Source organism: Lineus longissimus, chromosome 4 (assembly GCF_910592395.1).
Source record: "Lineus longissimus chromosome 4, tnLinLong1.2, whole genome shotgun sequence".
In the NCBI taxonomy this organism is placed as follows: Eukaryota; Metazoa; Nemertea; class Pilidiophora; order Heteronemertea; family Lineidae; genus Lineus; species Lineus longissimus.
In genome coordinates, this window is record NC_088311.1 from 21,224,984 (window position 1) to 21,244,195 (window position 19,212).

General features: G+C 41.9%; 4 protein-coding genes across 4 annotated transcripts; 3 read left to right on the forward strand and 1 right to left on the reverse strand.

The window, feature by feature from the left end:
* The first annotated feature begins 283 nt into the window (after positions 1-283).
* On the forward strand, positions 284-6,834 carry LOC135486994 (RING finger and CHY zinc finger domain-containing protein 1-like). The gene is made up of 8 exons (XM_064770241.1): positions 284-380; positions 996-1,115; positions 1,446-1,564; positions 1,783-1,861; positions 2,164-2,267; positions 2,698-2,872; positions 3,307-3,400; positions 3,867-6,834. Exons 1-8 carry the CDS (start codon positions 321-323, stop codon positions 4,121-4,123), a joined length of 1,008 nt encoding a protein of 335 aa, XP_064626311.1. The 5' UTR covers positions 284-320; the 3' UTR covers positions 4,124-6,834.
* A 16-nt stretch (positions 6,835-6,850) lies between these two features.
* On the reverse strand, positions 6,851-8,642 carry LOC135486995 (sulfotransferase 1C4-like). Its single transcript, XM_064770242.1, has 3 exons — positions 8,549-8,642; positions 7,783-7,948; positions 6,851-7,590 (listed from the first exon to the last, which is right to left on the reverse strand). Exons 2-3 carry the CDS (start codon positions 7,937-7,939, stop codon positions 6,851-6,853), a joined length of 897 nt encoding a protein of 298 aa, XP_064626312.1. The 5' UTR covers positions 7,940-7,948; positions 8,549-8,642.
* A 1,415-nt stretch (positions 8,643-10,057) lies between these two features.
* Positions 10,058-13,804, forward strand: LOC135487248 (uncharacterized). Its single transcript, XM_064770770.1, has 5 exons — positions 10,058-10,153; positions 12,223-12,753; positions 12,922-12,971; positions 13,187-13,227; positions 13,673-13,804. The coding sequence occupies exons 2-4, from the start codon at positions 12,233-12,235 to the stop codon at positions 13,195-13,197; spliced, it is 582 nt and encodes a 193-aa protein (XP_064626840.1). The 5' UTR covers positions 10,058-10,153; positions 12,223-12,232; the 3' UTR covers positions 13,198-13,227; positions 13,673-13,804.
* A 2,260-nt stretch (positions 13,805-16,064) lies between these two features.
* LOC135486732 (uncharacterized) lies at positions 16,065-18,334 on the forward strand. Its single transcript, XM_064769804.1, has 5 exons — positions 16,065-16,157; positions 16,395-16,826; positions 17,331-17,380; positions 17,705-17,757; positions 18,216-18,334. The coding sequence occupies exons 1-4, from the start codon at positions 16,129-16,131 to the stop codon at positions 17,734-17,736; spliced, it is 543 nt and encodes a 180-aa protein (XP_064625874.1). The 5' UTR covers positions 16,065-16,128; the 3' UTR covers positions 17,737-17,757; positions 18,216-18,334.
* Positions 18,335-19,212: the final 878 nt, after the last annotated feature.

The following is a 19,212-nucleotide window of genomic DNA, read 5'->3' on the forward strand; positions in this document are numbered from 1 at the left end:
AAAAGTGGAGTTACTGCCTTCTACCATTGCAGGGCTGACATGGGCACGGTTAAGTTCCACATCATATTTTTTCGCCCATACGCAATCAAGATCTGCTTGAAAATTGATATCAGATCAGGGAGCGCCCATTTGATTGCCGATGGCTAAGTTCCCGACGAAATTATCATGTCTGCATTGCATCAAATACGTACATCTTCGCCCATTCGCAGGTGGGTGCTTCCAGACGAAATTTGCATACAAACAATGGCCCATTTTGCCCATATATATTGCACATGCGTATTTTTTATTGAGGACTATTTTCCACGTTACACCAATCCAAGATGGCAGCCTCCTTGGATGATTTGGGCTGCACTCATTACAAAAGAAAATGTGCTCTCTTGGTAAGGAGGGATCGTTCATCCTTGATCTTGTTTGTTTAGGATGTTCTTGAACAAACTGCTTCAGGTTGCGTAAAGAAATAAACTAGGTTTCATGCATTTAAAGTGGAAAAGTTACTTTTGTAATTTTCCCTATATCTGCTGTACATTTATACACTGGCAGGTAGTATATTCACATTGGCTGATTGGGAAGGGACCTAGTCCACAGGCCCTTGAGTACATAGCCTAGTTCCTGGGCTTATACCCCTATTTTACGCCTTCTACCCCTATTATAAATACATGTACTCAAGGGCCTGTGCCTAGTCGAATGAACCATCGACGTATATTGGCTAAGACAATCGGATTTACGCCATATATATATGTCGCTGCACGGATATCAGCAATACCACGTAGATGAAACCAAGTGGAAATGTACATATAAAGAACCCGGAAAAAACGCTGCTACTATAGATTCATGCACTTGATTGGGAATAACGTTTACATAGTGTTGGCCGTCGTCACGTCCCGATGCATTGCAGCTCTGACGGTTTTACATTACTGTAACGTGACGTGACACAATGTCTTCGTAAAAGTGCCACGATCTATAGTACTACTACCGGTATGTTTTTCTCTTTACAGGCACCCTGTTGCAATAAGGTGTACGCATGTCGTATCTGTCATGATGACAAGGAAATTCATGAAATTGATCGCAAGGCTGTGAAGCAGATCAAGTGCCTTGGTTGTGAAACTTTGCAGGCTGTAAGTAAAATCACAAGAGACATCTTTTGTTTATCTATTTGTCTTTATCAGTCAACATCAATTTTAACTCCTTGCCCACGTGTTGGGGGGCATACATGTAATTTAAAACACCCCGATTATGATATTGCACTTTTAAAGTGGATTATGTGTTGATTATTTTTGACATGTATTGAAGCTGATTTAAAGCAGGTTTGTTCCTTGCTCTGAAACTCCTTCGAACTTCAAAACAGTCTCGAGGAAAACCAGCAGTCGACTTGATGAGTTGGTCAGTGGAAGGAAAGGTTCATTCCAAATCTGTTTTTCTATTGATGTTCCTTTTTGTTCTACCAGGTGGCGGAGGTCTGTGAGAAATGCAGCGTCAAATTTGGTTTCTACAGCTGTCTGGTGTGCCGTTTGTTTGACGACACAGATCGACAGCAGTATCACTGTGACGACTGTGGAATATGCAGGTGGGTTTCTCCCGGAAGAACTTCTCTACAGGGCGAGTCATAAAAAACGTATTCCAAAAGCAAGGGTTGATTCGTCCAGGATATTTTCTTCTTTGCTGAATTTTAATGAAAAACCTGGTTCCAGATTTGGCCAGGCAGTCACTTGAACAGCTTCACACCATTAATGATGTGAGTATTATCATCTATACTAGATAATTGATATGTCTTTGTCTTGACAGAGTTGGTGGGCGGGAAAACTTCTTCCACTGTACAAAGTGTAATCTCTGCCTGGGAATCACCCTGAAGGGCTCCCACAAGGTAATGTATCTTCCTTGCATCCAGGGGAAATCAGAGATTGATGTTCAATTCTCCGGCCCTGCACACAAAACCCTGAGACATTAGCCCTCAATTGTTGAAGTTCCAGCATGAAAGTAATTGTGCCAAATCAGAGTATCGCTTTAGTATAGTAAAGAATTATTTAGGACCCAGATAACTTTCCCAGATAGAGTGGGTTTTCTGCTAATAAAGGTGTCCACTTTAAAGAGGGGTTCCAATTACTTGTTTTAGCGTTTATGTCTTTATCATTTGAATAATCTAGCATTTACCCATTGTTGTTTCAGTGTGTTGAGAACTCCTCTCACAGTAACTGCCCTGTTTGCCTCGAGCTGCTCCATACGTCCAGAGACAGGCAGACGGTACTGAAATGTGGCCATCTTATACACAGGTGTGTGAAATTTACAGTAAATGAGTTGTGCTCAGCAATTGAACAGCAGAGAACCATTTTCAAACTAGGCCATGTTAAGTTTTTGTGATTGTGAATTGGAGTCAGGGTTAGTTAGAATCCAAGTGAATAGCGCTGATGTTCATGAACAGTGAGATACCACCTGTGGGTCATTTTGTGTAACTTAATCTGGCCACAGAGAACCTAAGTTACCAAGAGGATCTGCAAACCAACATCAATGGTTATATTTCGGCCGCCATATCCGATGCTCGCCCAAATCAGGGGAGGAAGTTGGCTGTCCTAGGTAATTCTACCAAAAAGAGCTCCAGAGTTGTGTTTAGACCAATCACAGTATTTTTCCACCTTCCCAATTTGTTTCTGTGCACAATTTCAAAAGCTATCCTCATTGACTCCTTCTGTTTAACTCTTTCAGCTCATGCATGACGGAAATGTTAAAGACGTGGAACTATGCCTGTCCAATCTGCTCCCAGTCAATGGTCGATATGGAAGAGATCTGGAAGTCGCTCGATGAAGAGGTTCAGAGTACACCAATGCCGGAGGAGTATCAGAACTTCAACGTTCAGGTCTTGTGTAGGGATTGCCACCAAGTATGTTGACCCTTGGGGTCATTGAGGGGTTTCATGATGTAGTGAATAGAGCATCTAAAATGTCCGAGGACTCATTGAACTGATTCAGTTCACGTATTGCTACTCCTTTATGTGTCCTCATTGGTTCCGCTTATCCTCTGCATGTGAATAATAGCACTGGTTCATGGAATCCACTATTGACCATTGACCACCATTGACATAGTGCAATGTCACACCACTGAAGACACATCAAGTCATGATGTCTTATCACTTCAGTCTTTTCCTGATGATGTCATCTAGTGTGTAGATGAAATGTTTAAGAACATTGATTTCGCACTATGCTTGTGATATCAGAACCTTTTGACACTTACGTGCTTTGCAGACTTCATCCTGAGAGAGGGGAGGTTACCTTGAATGAATAACTGGATGAGATATTCTCACTTGAACTTTTCCAGGAAAGTCGTGTGCTGTTTCACGTGATAGGAATGAAGTGCAAAGAATGTGGATCATATAACACATGCAGAACAGCGGACCCCAATGGCCCAAATGGTGAGTGGGATCTGTTAAAAGAAATTCATAACCCTCATGGACGTTTAAATGGTGAACTAATGGGTAGTTGTGCCTGTTATTAAAAGTGAGTGGAGTCCATTGGTCACATTCTTTTTTTACAAAGGGTATTTCAACAAAAATCTGCGATAGGTTCTTAGCATAACAGCTTAATATAACAACTTAACAAAGTAGCAGCCATGAGTATCAAGCTTTACCTACCGTTTGAGAAGCCCTGTCTTGTAAGAAAAACCTAATGGGCCAGTACCAGGGCAGAAGTACCCGACCCTGTTTGAGAAAAGTGGTGAATCTTTTTTTATCATATCCTTCTGTGGATAGAAATGCTTAAATTTTGCTCAGTGCTCAAAGCAAGAAGACTTGTTTTTGCCTCGCCTGTGATGTCACGGGTATCTCTTTGATGATGTGGCCAGCCTCAATTTTGTAGTTTTTGTGTTCTTTCTTCTTTCAGAGCCAGGGAATGAAACAGGCCCCATCCCTGCAGATGGAGACTTGGAGGAGTTAGAAGTTTATCACGACGTTAATGATGACGATGATGATGAATGGGAATCTGTTGATAGTGATAGTGATGCATCGGATGAGATTGCTGCAGATACGGGGGAGGGGAATAGCACAGGTGTTGCAAGGAACACTGAGAACATTGATAAAGATAATAGTGATGCGAGTAGCTCAAAGACTGGTGGTAATACTGGGAAAGGTGACAGCTGATTTGGACTATCACTCATCAAAATTGGCATTCATTATCATTAAAAACCATGTTCTGGTGCTGGAACTTCCCTGTCAAGCACATGATTACACAAGGACACTATTAGGGTTGTGATTGAGTTCTGGCATAGACTGGCCTTCTGCTTTGAAACTTAGATTAACTCGACTTGAAGATACATTTGTGTCTGTGTCACCTTTGGCTTGCATAGACAAACCTGTGTGTTGGATGATATGGTCAACTCTACATTGAGGGTTTTAGTCTCATTGAAATAACGGGAGTCTGAGTCTTCCTGAGCCTAGGCTTTGATGAGCAGTCTAGCAGAGCTGCTTCATGGGTCAAGAAGGAAACAAATAAACAAATATTAAGCTTATAGAATACAAATGTACTGTATATATTCCCCGACTAATAAGTTTGGTTTACGTCTTGAAGTATTATAATCTGGGCTCCATGGTACAAAGAATTCAAAAAATGTATCTTAATCTTGTGACAGTTGCAAGGTTGCCATTAGAGTGTGATCAGGAAGGATGTGTATTGGTTCACTTTGTCAAAATGTTTATGCATCATCTAATAAAATCTTATCAGAAGGCGTTTATTGACAAAGGACAAATAGTCTTGTTCGTTTTTCAGAGGGAGGAGGGGTCCAGGGGTTGACGAATGTGTTTGTGTTTTGGCCTCATACAAGACAGGAGACGAGGGGGCCTGCCTCAGTTAGGAGATAGGGGGCTATCCCTATTGTTACACCTGCCAAAAGTTGTGAAAGGCAGGAGACTATTTCTCCTGCTGCACCAGCCACAGATTTGTGAAAGACGGACTTTCATCCTTCTACACGTGCTCAGTTGTGAAAGGCAGGGGACTGTGCCTACTGCTACACCATCCAAAAGTTGTGACAGACATGAGACTAGTCCTCCATCTTCACCCACCTTGCATCATGAAAGACGGGGCAATATTCAGGGTCACACCCGCCTCAGTTTTGAAAAATAGGGGACCATTTTCACCTACCAAACCAAAAGTTGTGACTATTCTTCCTGCTACACCCGCCTTGGGTCATGAAAGGCAGGAGACCAAGGGACCCGCCTCAGTTGGGAGATACAGGGGACTATAATCCCAATTGTCACACCTGCCAAAAGTTGTGAAAGGCAGGAGACTATGCCTCCTGTTACATCCGCCTTAGGTCATGAAAGACAGCAGGTGGAAAGACAGGAGACTAATCTCCGCTTCACCAGCCAAAGGTTGTGAAAGACAAGCAACCACCTCAGTTGTGAAAGACAGAGGGCCATGTATCTATTGTTTCACCTACCAAACGTTGTGACTATTCTTCCTGCTACACCAGCCACATTATTGCGAGTGAAAGACAGTGGATGTTCTACGGCTAAGCCAGCCAAAAGTTGTGAAAGACAAGACACTAATCTGGCTACAATCGCCTTCTGTCATGAAAGATAGGGACGATTTTTCTTTCTACACCAGTCGCAGTGTGTGAAAGACAGGGGACTATCCCTGCTGTTACACCTGCCAAAAGTTGTTAAGACAGGAAACTACTGATGCTGCTGCTCCTACTACTACACCCGCCTTTGGGTCATGAAAAACAGGGGACTTTTCAGGGGGCCCACCTCAGTTTTGAAAGACAGGGACCCGTACCAACCAAAAGCTGCGAAAGACAGGGGGCTATTCTTCCTAACAAACTTCCCACTGGTTGTGAAATACAGGGGACAATTCCTCTTGCTACACCATTCACAGGGACTTATCCCCCTGCTTCACCCGTCTCGGTTATGAAAACCCCCAAGGTTATAACAGACATGTTACTATCCCTATTGTTACACTGCTCATAGTTTGTGAAAGACAGGGTACTATCCCTACTGCCACACTAGCCATAGGTTGTGAAAGACAGGAGACTATTCCTCCCCTGGACCAGACACACGTTGTGAAAGACAGGAGACTCAGAGGTGTGCAAAAGCGGAATCTGGAGCCCCATGCCGAATCCAAAATTATTTTGGCGGAATCTCCGAAAAGGACTATAATTTTCAAAACGGCATCGGTGTCGGGCAATTTCAATGATTGATTCCGCTTTTGGAATCCCGTATTAATCGCTATCCCTCCGTTTTGCCGCCTAGTCTGGTTCCACTGACCCACGACAGATGGCGAGCTGGCGCGGTGCCGGAGTCACCACGCCATGTCTTCTCCGACTGGGTCTTGCGCATCGCACATTCTTGACACAGCGTCAAGTTGACGATTATTATCATGATTATTTGCCTGAATTGAAGAACGGAATCATGATATTCTAGCTTGGTAAATGTGGCATCTGATGAAAAGATCTTTGCACAGGTATGAGACTATCCCTACTGCTACACCAGTCTAAAGTTTTTGTAAGACAGGCGACCTTTCGTCCTGCTACCCCCGCCTCAGGATGTGAAAGACAGGAGGCTATTCCTCCTGTCACATCCACCTCGGGTAATAGAAGAAAGGGGCTATTTTTCCTGCTACACCAGCCAAAAGTTGTGAAAGACCGGAGATAATTTCTCTTGCTACACCCGCCTTTACGTAATGATAGACATGGGACTCTTCCTCCGTTACACCAGCCATAGATTGTGAAAGGTAGGGGACTTTTCCAACTGTTACACCCGTCTCAGTTTGAAAAGAATGGGCATACAAGGACGTGGTGAAATTCGTCTCAACTGTTCCATGGTTATATTTATTACATGTACGCTCTTATCGTGGAGTGTTGTTATATCTTCCTACTCTCCCATGGCCAGGTATTTGACAAGATCTGTCTCACCAGACAGTTTCTCGGCCATCAGTGCATCAAACCTCGTACTCTGGTCGGCAGAGAAATGGTTCTTCCAGTCTCCGCTGATGCCTTTCCGGATGAACGGGCTGATCTCCTGACGGAAACCTGGAACGGTCGAGCCGTTTGTTCTCGGGTTATTTTTCATGGTATCAAAACGAGTCGCTTGAATGATCTTATCAGTGACGTCATCGGAGAGCCTCTCGTCACAGAATTTTGCTATTCTTGCTATTTCTTCCTTCGGCTGACTGAGGAGATCCTCGTATCTCACAAAATGGAGATTCGGTTGGTCACGCTGGCGCCACCAGCTGAGATAATGGTCAAAGATACTGCCGTAAAGGAGATGATCCACCATCACCATCTCAAAGAACTCGTCCCAAGTTCCCGGGAAATTGCCGAATGCCACGTTCATCCTGTAGAAATGGTAATACGAGACTATGGCATCTTTGGGGTTCCTCATGATGTAAACGCAGCGTACCTTCTGCTCAAGAATTGCGTCCTTCATCACATTCAACGGAAAATGCGTCTTGATGGTCCTCGGGTGAGGGAGAGAATGGAACGTTTTATCCAAAAGGTCAATGTCGTCTGTTACGTTAATCTCGATGAAAGGCACTTTGGAGAAATTAATTTGGTCATTATCTTCACCATTATTACGTACTAGATAAACCATTTCCTGTAAGAGAGTCACCCCTGAAAGAAATGGAAAATTGATAGTCTTGAGAGGATTGTTGAAGTGAGTTGTTGCAGTTTCGATGAACATTTCTTTTGTTCGGCTTGCAAGATCATAATGAATAGTATCCTAGGTATCTGTACTGACAACTTATCATCGATTTTTGCAACGATATTTTCACTCGGCCTTAGAGTTATGGAAATGAAACGCACCTGTCTTAGGATAAGAAGCGACAATGACGTCTGTCGCCTCAAACTTGAGTTGCTGAATCTTTCTCAAGAATCTCTCAGACGTCATTATGTTTAACAACAACCCCTCAACCTGGTGCTCGCCGGGAAGTGTGTAGGAACTTAAAGGGTCAAAAGCCATCTTGTGGTTCTGAAAAAGATCTTTATTCAATTTTCAAAAATTAAAGGATGAGTGGGCCGATATATTGATGTCGCAAATTGAAACCACTCAGGGTCAAGGACATGTTGCCAAGAGGATATCTATGGCCTGCTTGGTCTTCTTCCCCTCCGACGCAGTGAACTGGCTATCATACGAGAACTGCACCCTCCGTAGTAACCATACGGTGTTGGTAATTACTGGTAAACTCTCCTGTGAAACTTTGGCGCAGTCATGACGAACTGACGCCATCGTTATTTTATAACGAATGTCGTTCATGACATGAATCTTCGCTTTTTTAATTAAAATTCGAAGCATAAAGCTGGTGATAAGTCATGGCTGCTCCAAGGCAGTGATGGACTTGGTAAGGAAGACTGGTCAGTGAACCTAGATCCCCCTCCCAGACACTCCGGACGCATTTGACCGGCCTCGTTCTGTCGCCCGGAGATCCAATAAGGATGATGCAATGGACATCCTGAGACACAGGTTTTTGATACTCCTACATCGTTTGAAATATCGAGAGGCGGAGTATATTTAAAACCACTGATTATGTCAGGATGTGCAATGGACTGCCCCGTGATAAGTCAGACTTACCTTATTTTGTCTACTTCAGTCTTTAATTGCTGGGTCTTCTCCAAACGGGTTACTCGGGGGTCACTGTTGATTGGCGATTAAGTGAGAGATCACGCACGGCTATACAAATCATATAAATGAAAGAATCGAGCCACTGATTTTATATAAAAATAGGTCAAGTGTCATAGGTATATGTGTTGTCGAGGACGCCGGATACGCATGAGTGAGATAGATGTGATATGCCATTCAGGCAACTGCAGAATCAATGAAAGCGAAACAAAGCAGGACTCATTTCATAATCATATCATTGCGTTAGTGGAGCGGATCGGGGGTCGAGGTTGCCCGGACGACCTTGACTACCTGCTGAGTCTTGATTCCGGTCCGACTTAGTACATCGATTCGACAAAAGTGGGGTTTATCAGCAGTCAGTGCGAAATATCAATTAGGATAACATTCATTTTAAAGATTGCTATTCGTTCATGTTCAGTGTATAGGTGCGTCCCACTGGTACATAATTAACCTTGCAGTGATTGGACATGCGTTTGAGATGAAAATTAGCAATTACATGTACACGTAGTTTGATTTCTATAGCAAGCCTGTTCTCTACCCGCCGTGGGACAGTTCCCCTTGGTGACATGAATTCCTTCTACATTTGCTAAAACACTGACGTCACATCGAGATTACTACCAGTGCTGTCGTTACAAAATGATAAAACTCCTTGCAGATTTTCTTATGGCACGTGCAGACAATGAAATTGCCTTCAACCACGAAAAAGGAACAATATTGCGATTATCTGGTAGGCAATCAATGGCTAAATCACTGATAGAAGAGACCTTCAACTGCCGGACCGCAATTTGTGCAATTTATCGCAGAATCTATGATCCTATCGTGCTTATATTGGTACATTCAGTTTGGTTACTCTAAGGTCCTTGAAAACAACTGCTGGAAGCCAATTCCCGTGTCATTTGGGTCCGTGTTTTTATCAATCAAGCCTTTGTCTTTGTAGGTCTTCGAGGCATCTAGCTGTTAGCCTATCTCAGGGCCAAGTTTGTTCAAGATAAGTTGGTTGTTTTAAACGCCAGGGTTTTTGCCGGGGTATATATATATACGTGTACCGTGTGTAATCATGATGGCATCACAATTTAATCCAATTTTGATTAAAATTCATATTGAACCCAATATGGGCTATTACAGAAATGTATACAGCTATTCAAATATACAAAGTAGAAATCTGGATGAAAAATGAAAGCCGAGTACCTGACACTAAAGTGACTGGTTTTAATAGCGTAATTTCTTAGTGAAAGACAACATGAATTATAAAGCGTCCTCGCGCTGCTTATCTATATGATATCCTAGCCATGGATAATCTTTTATTACTTTGGCTATAGGCCCTGGCGCCAGCCAGCGGCAGATCAGTTTAGATTAAGAAAAGCTTCATAATGAACTGTGGCTAAAATTTGATGGTTTCTCTTGATAACTGATCACATGGATCATCTGCTAGCGGATGTCCATATATATCGAGATAAACTTCATATACGATTTATTCAATTCTCTTCTTTCTATAAAAGGGCAGTGAGAATCAATCTTGGAGCAATTGAGGAGAGGTTACGTAAAACGATTTATCAGGTAAGACTTGCCATCATCAATTGCGTCCATGCCGATTTATCAGCCGTGTGCGACAATCCTGAAGTCTCTGCATGCCGCGGCGGGATACGGCGACCTCTAATGCCGATAGATCGGCATTTCAGGTGTATGTCCAGTAGCCTTTTCTATGGCAAGCCGTTTGCTTCAAAAAGTCGAGATGATTTTTTTCAAGTCGAGATTTTTTTTTCAAGTCAAGAAAAAATATTTCAAGTCAAGAAATTTCTTCAAAAAGTTGAGATTAGTATTTTCAAGTTTACACATTTTTTTTCAATTCTACAAGTTAGTTTTTTTTTAAGTCGACTTTTTAAATATATATACATATTTTTTTTTTAAGTAAAAAAAAAGTTTTTTTCATTAATTTTTTTATATACAACTTATCAGTTGATTATTTTTCTAATTCTTTTAAAATTTTTTTCAAGTCGATAAAAATTTATTGTAAATGACAAATTTCCTATTCAACAAAAAAAAAACACATTCGAGACAGAAAAAATAAGTCGAACATTATGACGTCATCACTTTTCGTGTACAGTATGTAGACTCGTCCCCAACCGTTCTCTTGCTGACTTCGCATTCTAATGCCCACATATATACATAGCAGGGGACCAGTCTATACAGTATGCAAGATAGCGGGAGGCGATGTTGTTGACATTGCCGAGTGTCTGCGTCAGTGTCCCGCTATGGTCCGGCGATCTGAAAGGGCCAGACAATCTTTAGATCAAAACAAACTAGAGAACTGTTCCAGGCTACTTGCTGACATTCTAGGAATTCTGAGTGCGCTGTATATACGTGCATGCGATCACTTCGGTGCCGGTGTAACATCTGTGGTTGTTCCCCATGTGTCAGTGTTTCCAAACAATAGGCAGCTAGAGAGACCACGACTTTTCAATAGGGGGGATACACAGAAAAACTTGTCAATCTATTTTTGAGCGTTCCCAAACAATGAGGGGAAACACTCAAAAACAGAAACACTCAAAAACATTACACCGGTTCCGTTTTGGCAGAAGATTTTGCGGAGGTCTTGGTGCCTATGCACAGCACTAACGATCAGGTATTGCACGCGATAGAGGGTTTGCAGAATAACACGACACACGGGCCTGATCGCGGCTGGCCAGGTGTTGAATTAGGCGGCGCGCGCAATGTACACAAAAACTGATGACGTCATAATGTTCGACTTTATTTTTGTAGCGCTCGACTGATTATTTTCTCGAGTATGAAATTTTTACTCGAATATGAAATTTTTACTTTCGACACTATTTCGGTATTTATTATGTATCATTATCATATTTTACAAACACTATTTTAATTTTTATAATCATTTTTTTCTCGCAGTGAAATTTTTATTAATTGATTTAACTTCAATAAGTTAAATGAGAAGAAAAATAAATATCTCGACTTGAAAAAAAAATTTATTTCAAATTTTTTTTCTTGACTTGAAAAAAATCATTTCGACTAGAAAAAAAATCATTTCGACTTTTTGAAGCAAACGGCTTGCCATACTTTTCAGTGCATGTAGCCAACATTTGCCATTTGCGACACTTGAAAATTAAACAAATTATAAAGTTCATATCCTTTCGGCAAGACAGTTATTCTGAAAATTGCACTTTCGTGGCTTGTGTAACCCATAACTTTCCGTGACTTGGAACCTTTCAGTTGAATTTTACGATTTTACTGGTCATAATCTCTCTATCTATCATGGAAATTAAAAAGTCACTGACCGTTGAGAGTAGTGTTTGGTTATTTTGAGACCAAGACAGTCTCCAATGACCAGACATGATATTCAAACATATGACTTCCAGTCCTGCGCAAGGAGTATTATCCGGGTGGTGTAAGAACATTGTGATTGACCTATTTTCAAGGTCACGGTGGTCAAAATTCGTTATCACGGTCATCCATCTGAATATAACTAAACTGGGAATAGGCTACTACGATAGTTCGCAACATTCATCCACTCTACACTCCTGCTTTTTGTTGGCCCATGTCAACACTGAGATTTTTATTTTCCGAGTAAACCATGAATATGAAGAAATTGAATCAAATGTTACTCATTTCAGATCTGCCATCATGTGGAAAGCATCGTTCTTCCTTGTGCTCTCCTTGGCCGTTGGCCTGACCTTGCAGGATTCCCCGACCTGGGAGATCCCACCTTGGGTCAACCAGGCTGGCTGGAACGAAGGCAGTAGCGAAAACCAAGGCAATAGTGGGAACCAAGGCAATAGTGGGAACCAAGGCAATAACGGGAACCAAGACTTGCCTTGCACACTATGCAAATTAAAAGATGAATACTGGGAGGGTAGCGGCGTCAACCCAGCAGATGCATTCCCCAAGCAAAATGAAACAGCCCTGATTCATATATGCAGCAACTTCGTCGAGGACGAAAGCCGCTACCGTTGCGATAAGGACTGCAAGTGCAAGGATAATCAACCGTGTCTCCTGCCTTGTGCACAAATCCCGCGCCTTGGTTACTGCAAAGGACATCGCGGGAACTGGGAGGATTGCACCCCTTCCAGCGAGCAGTTCGCTGCATGGGTTTCTGGAATGTGCACCATGACACATTTCCCAGTTTGTGCCCATGACCTCTGTCTGTAAGTATTTTTTTCATGAATACCAGTGATCCTATCAAATCCGACACTTAACTGTAGACTAGACTCCGAGCTTTATTTGCTACACTAACAATTTAATAATCAATTTTAAAATGCGGCCCTTTTTTCAGGGCCATCCGGTATTTAATATTCTGTTATTCCACATTTAAGGTGCAACCATAACTGCGGCCTTTGCAGAGAGCTAGGATTCAAGGGAGGAGGTATGTGGCTTTTTCAGAGGTATCACCGGGCCGCCGGGCCCCAATCTTTTTATAAATCTTTTTGTTGACATTGAGAAGGATGACCGTAAAGTATAGCTTTTGAAGGGAAAACTTGGGCGTGAGAATTGGTCTTTGCATACGAAAATGGCTTCCTGCAGGAACGCAACCAGAAAAAATCATTAAACTGTAATACACAGTGAGTGCGTCTTTTTCAGATTGCCCCTAATCACTGTCTGGAGATTCGAGCAAAACGAAGGTGCGTATACACACACCAGTGTGGTGATGACGTGACAGATATCACTCTAAAAATTAAATAGTAAACAACGATTTTATAGTAATTTTTTACTACTCTGATGGTTGCTATTGCATCGATGTGAAATATAAAAATAGTAATCAATCGAAAACAGATCACACCCGATGTTCGCAGTTAGCATTGCGCGAGTGACGTCATTTTGGTGGCATACGAATTCAGGACGTTCATCGATGGTCTAGAAGTTTATGGAGACTTGACTCCCTTTTGGTAACCCGTAGTGATGTCAGTTGCGCCACTGTGGAATATATACTGGTCAACAACAGCATAAGTTCATTCCGCTCATTCCAAAGTCATTAATGTGTCTACTTGATAAGTCCAACCATTAGCATTGCTGGTGATTCTACATGCGGTATCTTATGATTTATTCTATATATACATATATTTTCAGTTACCACCTGGGGACACCGTAGGATGTAGCATATGACGTGCACACTGTAAATACCATCATCGTTGATTGTTACTGTAATCCATGCAACTTTACACTGTATTATGCATTGATCAATAAAAATGCTCTGCATAACTTAGTCTTGTAAATTTCTCTCTTTTGGGGGAGTTTTTGTCAACAACATGCATGGGACTGATGGGCAGTTAATCCGAGGGCTCATCAGGTGGCCGAAATGTGTCTCAATATCTCACATTACATCGGTGCACTCATACCGAATGGGAGCCATACTTTTATCACTTAAAGACCAACCAGACCCTGTTCCCTAAATGTGCATAGTCGCCAGGAGAACATGCACTCCGGACGCAGTGGACCAGCCTCCTCCCTCATAAGGAGATTCAATTAGGATTTGTTCCCCGGACTCTGCTTCCTAAGACATTTAAAACTTCTACACCTGTGTACATGTACGGCGCGAAGTCCCATTCCCGTCAATACATTACCATGATCCTGGGATCACGTATTTTTTTTACTTCTACGTCATATCGAGATGGGTAGTATATTGAAAACCACTGGTTATAAAAGGATGATATATTACTAATCCTTTCTGGCTAGGAATAGTTTTAGCCTATTTGGTGAGCTCTTACTGTCACGGGACGTCCCTTGACCGTGGTCGTCGTCGTTATCCGTTAGCACCGCACGTTTCGTGACCATGGGACTATGAACCTTGAAACTTTGTACATGTATATCGGTAAATATCCTTCCAGACTGGATTTCGGTTCGGTTTGATTCTTGGTCTCGCGACCAGGAAACAAAATGAGAAAGCACCAAGAATCTTGAAACTTATGTACACCAGGTAAGATCTCGTTCAAAGAGCGATTTTCGATCTGATTCTTACTTCGGCCACCAGGGGACAAAATGTGAAACAAAACAAAGCCCGACCTCTCGCAATCATTAGTATACTCACCTAACGGCGTGCATTACGCCTTCCTGCTATACCCCACCTCATATAAACCTAGTTTATCAAAGTAACCAGTTCTTGCATCGCTTGCCAAAGCCCCTCGCCTCCCGTCCCACAAAAAGAACTCCTTTTTCCCAACAGAATATGGTGAAACATTGCGATTTAAGGTCGAGGGACAAGCATTTCTTTCACCCTGGTTGAAATGAGAGATGTGTTACATGAAAAATTACACGTTTTAATGGCTATGCCCTATCAAATAATTTTTTATGGTTTTGCTTCAGGCACGTACAAAATATAAAATCGTCTCAAAGTATTATCAAAGGAAATGTAATTGCCATTATCAGTAATTTCATTAATGATCCAATCGGGAGGAGGATTTTTCGATTATTCGGAATGACAGCCCGTTCGTGACTTTTGCCAACCAAAATTGGACTCTATCGTGGTTATGTCCAGTATTAATTAAACCGCATATAGATTAAGCACGATTCTCGTCGAAAATACTCATCACCCAAACAAAGCAGAGAAAATGTCACAAACATCGTTTTCAATAAGAACAAACATTTTAGTTGACAATATCTGGTTGCTTATCCAAGGATGCGACAAGTAACAGCAAATCAAAATCACAAACTCTTGCCTAAAGAATCGAAGGCACTGATGATTTTGTATCGGACACGTTCTGAAAGTAGGACGGGGGTCGCAAAGCCCCCGAAACGTCCGCTCGTGAACGCCTAGTCCAATATCGTTCGACCTCGCTCAAACAATGAGGTATAGGCGTTCGCGTTGGCGTTTCGGGGACTTGCGAAAACTCGCTATGTACCACGTGTAAAAGAAGTAAAAAAGTCATAAGATGTGATTAATTCAGATTTTATCAAGATGAAGAATGAACAAGAGAGGGAGAGGTAATTACTTTCTACGGCATGACATGTCGTCCGTGTCATGTAACATTCTCAAATTATATATGGCGAAATATCAGTCTACCCTCATCGATAAACAGAAACAATATTTAATCAACAGTAAAAATGTCCAGGCAAAATCTGTTAAAAATGATATTTTCTTCGACAACTTTACAAACATTTATATAAGTCTGGATGTATAAATCTGCATGGTGCTGCGTCTTTCCTATACCATGTATATCGTAGATCAACTGTGAAAATAAAACTTCCAGCCGTACCGTGTATGTTATATGATATTGTCCTGCGATATCTAAAAAAACATCACTTTGTCAAGAAATATATAACCCGGCAATGAAATTGGCAAATTTGTGATGAAACTCCGACCATAACAAAAAAATGGAATTGGCTTACCTTCAGAAGATCACTTGTAGATAAAGCAAACTTGGAAGCAATAAACAGTGAATGAAATTTGAAGCCTAGCCGCGATATCTGAAAAAACATTCTTCACACTCACCAGAAATACCGATTTATTATTTGTTAAAGTTTATCGGATTTAATCAGATATCGTGCCTTCTATAAAAAGGCTGTAAGAAATAATTTGCCAGCATTTGATGACTGGTTCGGTTCCCACGATACTCGGGTAAGAAAACCGTATTTCTAACGTCTTAGTTTTGCTCTATCGATCCTGCAGACTGATGATCGGAGTCGTTTCTTTATGTGCTGAAGAATGGTAGATTTAATTGGCATGATGCGGCTTTTTTCTGTCAAGGGTGTCTCATGGGACGGATGGGGAATAACCAAAAAGTTACTCAATGGTGTTGATACATTTACATGTATTTAGGGCTGAGGATGTGACGAATTTTTATCCTTTTTGCAGACCTGCAACCATGTGGAAAGCTGAGTGTTTCCTCATTCTGGTGGTGGCCGTAGGCCTGAGCTTACAGTCAAGTGAGGCTGAGTCCACGAGCGAGTCCGTGAGCACTTCGCGGTTTTGCAACGTTTGCGAACTGAAAAAGAAATACTTTCGAAACACTGGCTACAGTCTCTCTTCGCCTTTCCCAAAAGACAACGAAACAGCTCTACTAATGATCTGTAGCAAATTCGTGAAGGATAAAAACCGTTACCGCTGCGATGTGGACTGCAGGTGCAGAGATGGTCAACCGTGTCTCCTGCCTTGCAAACAGATCCCGCGCCTTGGTTCCTGCAAAGGACGTCGCAGGTGCTCCAAGTTCGTCGAGCAGTTCGCTGCATGGGTTTCTGGAATGTGCACCTTCACCGATTTCCCGGTCTGTGCCCATGACCTCTGCCTGTAAGTACATGTACTAAGATGCTGATGAGTATCCCTTTCTTCGGCGCATTGAACGTATAAAAGATGGCCCCATAGCGCCGCAGCCTCTGAGACGAGACCGCCATTTTGATATTGATGAGGTCAGGGGAGGATCTATTTTAGCTGCAGAGGGTATTTTCTTTGGACTTGCAAAAATACTCCTTTGGATATAGTCAAGAGAAAACAACGTTTATCCCCCTGGTATAGTATATACATGTATCATGAGATCATGAATCCGAATAATTTAGTGAAATTTAATCATGTTTATGCTTCCAGCTGACAGACTTTGAGTTGATGCGTCAAGCTAAAGAGTTCTGAGATCCAGGATTTTCACATTTAGGTTCAATATTTACTCGAAATCTCAGTGGTGATGCACTATCTAAAATATAACAAAAGTTCAAACCCCAGGCCTATGAGATCTCAGACTCTTTTAAATTGATTTTATCAATGATCATACTTATTATATATTGCTTTCCATTTTTCAAGATGCAACCATAACTGTGGTCTTTGTCGAGCACTTGGATACCAAAATGCCGGTGAGTATACACATATGTAAAGTTTCAAAAAACGTATAATTTCAAAAGTAATAAGTTTTTGATACGCAATACATGCCTATAGTAGCGGCTAGTTTCCCTGGCTTTGTTGGTGGAAGGGTGTCAACAGCAGAAAAGTAAAAAAGGGATGGCGGGACCTGTTCAGCACTGTATATGTAGCTTGAATGATAACTGAGCCACTTAATTGGTGAAAATTTGTTCAATAGAGTTTCTGTGTATCCCGAGCATTTCCCTGTACAGCTATGTAAGACTTCTCATGTTTTCTTATCTGAGTTTTTTTTATAAAGGCATGTTGCTATATTTCAGATTGCCCTCCGCTGACGACGACAGTCGGCTAGGAAATGACCATTTAAACGAAGGTAAAAATGATACGTGTATTATGAAAATTAAGGAGGTTTTGCTAGCTTACGTTTACGTACATTTTGATGGCATCATGGGCCCCGATTACGTACGGTTTTCGGTACGAATACGGTTATAAAACAAATCATCATCAAATCCGGGAACCAATGCACGAAGATGCTGATCGCTGCATGGAGGGCTCACTGGGGTCCATTCGGGTTTAAAATCAGAACAGCGCAATTATTCTGTCAGATTGAGGCTTGACAATGGATACTAGTAATAGAACTCGTGCTTTTTGGGGGCAAAAACCCAACATGAAATTTTGAAATCTAGCGATGAAACGGTGTACACGAAACGAAATTGGCCAAAAAGAATGACTAATCATGAGAGAATCAGCCAGCGGGTGTTGAGGCAGCAATTCCTAACGGCAGGATCCCTCTACTGGATGCCGTGTAATTCTTTCTTTTATTGTTTTCAGTTACCACCTGGGGACACCGTAGGATGTAGTAATACATGTACACTGTATATACCATCATCGTTGATTGTTACTGTATATCCATGTATCCTTAATGCAAAATAAAATTATGCTCTGCATAACTTCACGTCTTGTTGATATTCTGCCAGCAGCAGCTGACATACATTGTATGGCCAAGTTCCGAAGCAAGATGATTATTTGGTTACTGAAGGTTCTACAGCCACAATCCATCAGAAGGGTATAGGTTTCACCACCATGACCACTGGTTTGTAATATCGACAGGTGGAGTACTATTGAAACCACTGGTTATGCCAGGATGACCATTTGAGGGTAGGACCTCCAGCACTCACTACGGCCATCGCGTGCGTGCTGAAAATAACGGGTAAAGCGTTTCTACTAGCGCTTGTCCTATTTGGCAACTGGGCGCACAAATTTGCACAAAACGTGGATATATTAACGTTTGAAATTTATTGGTACTCTGAGATAACATTGAATTAAGATGGATAAACAGGTTTCTTGATAAGGATTTTTTCTTCAAAATTATTTAGTCCGATTGCGAGTTTTTTCAGAACTTTAGAAGTTTCCATCTACATGATCTACAGCATGAAGAGGGAAAGAGGGCTGAGGGCGGTTGTCACCAGGGTAAGAACGCTCATTGAAAGATAGGTGGCGCCGTTGCATTTATCGCCAGTGCAGCAAAAGGTATCGTGAGTGAACCCGAAGAAGTTTCCGCTTTCCGCCTCACACTCTTCATCACATTTTCTGTCGTAAACTTTTGCGTCCATGGCCCCGGATACTGATTTCTGAAATCATAATGACAACATTTTGATTACCTTTGTTGGTATTGGTTGTCTCGACCAAACACCGTTCGGGTGGCACTGTCCCGGCGGCTCTATCCGGCCTGCGCATACGGCCGTGTTTGGTGAGACTGGGATACATCGCCCTGGGCGAGACAGCTATCATGCACCCGACAATAGTGTATCAACTTCAATTCTAAAAA

What these genes read in the sequence shown, in the direction of transcription:
- LOC135486995 (XM_064770242.1), bottom strand. Translation starts at nt 7,939, where the DNA reads ATGGCTTTTGACCCTTTAAGTTCCTACACACTTCCCGGCGAGCACCAG. An exon ending in CGCTTCTTATCCTAAGACAG is followed by an intron (nt 7,591 to 7,782) that starts GTGCGTTTCATT and finishes CATTTCTTTCAG; the next exon opens with GGGTGACTCTCTTACAGGAA.
- LOC135487248 (XM_064770770.1), top strand. Translation starts at nt 12,233, where the DNA reads ATGTGGAAAGCATCGTTCTTCCTTGTGCTCTCCTTGGCCGTTGGCCTG. An exon ending in TGTGCCCATGACCTCTGTCT is followed by an intron (nt 12,754 to 12,921) that starts GTAAGTATTTTT and finishes TCCACATTTAAG; the next exon opens with GTGCAACCATAACTGCGGCC.
- LOC135486994 (XM_064770241.1), top strand. Translation starts at nt 321, where the DNA reads ATGGCAGCCTCCTTGGATGATTTGGGCTGCACTCATTACAAAAGAAAA. An exon ending in GTTGTGAAACTTTGCAGGCT is followed by an intron (nt 1,116 to 1,445) that starts GTAAGTAAAATC and finishes TTGTTCTACCAG; the next exon opens with GTGGCGGAGGTCTGTGAGAA. An exon ending in TGTGGCCATCTTATACACAG is followed by an intron (nt 2,268 to 2,697) that starts GTGTGTGAAATT and finishes TAACTCTTTCAG; the next exon opens with CTCATGCATGACGGAAATGT.
- LOC135486732 (XM_064769804.1), top strand. Translation starts at nt 16,129, where the DNA reads ATGACTGGTTCGGTTCCCACGATACTCGG. An exon ending in TCGGTTCCCACGATACTCGG is followed by an intron (nt 16,158 to 16,394) that starts GTAAGAAAACCG and finishes TCCTTTTTGCAG; the next exon opens with ACCTGCAACCATGTGGAAAG. An exon ending in TGTGCCCATGACCTCTGCCT is followed by an intron (nt 16,827 to 17,330) that starts GTAAGTACATGT and finishes CCATTTTTCAAG; the next exon opens with ATGCAACCATAACTGTGGTC.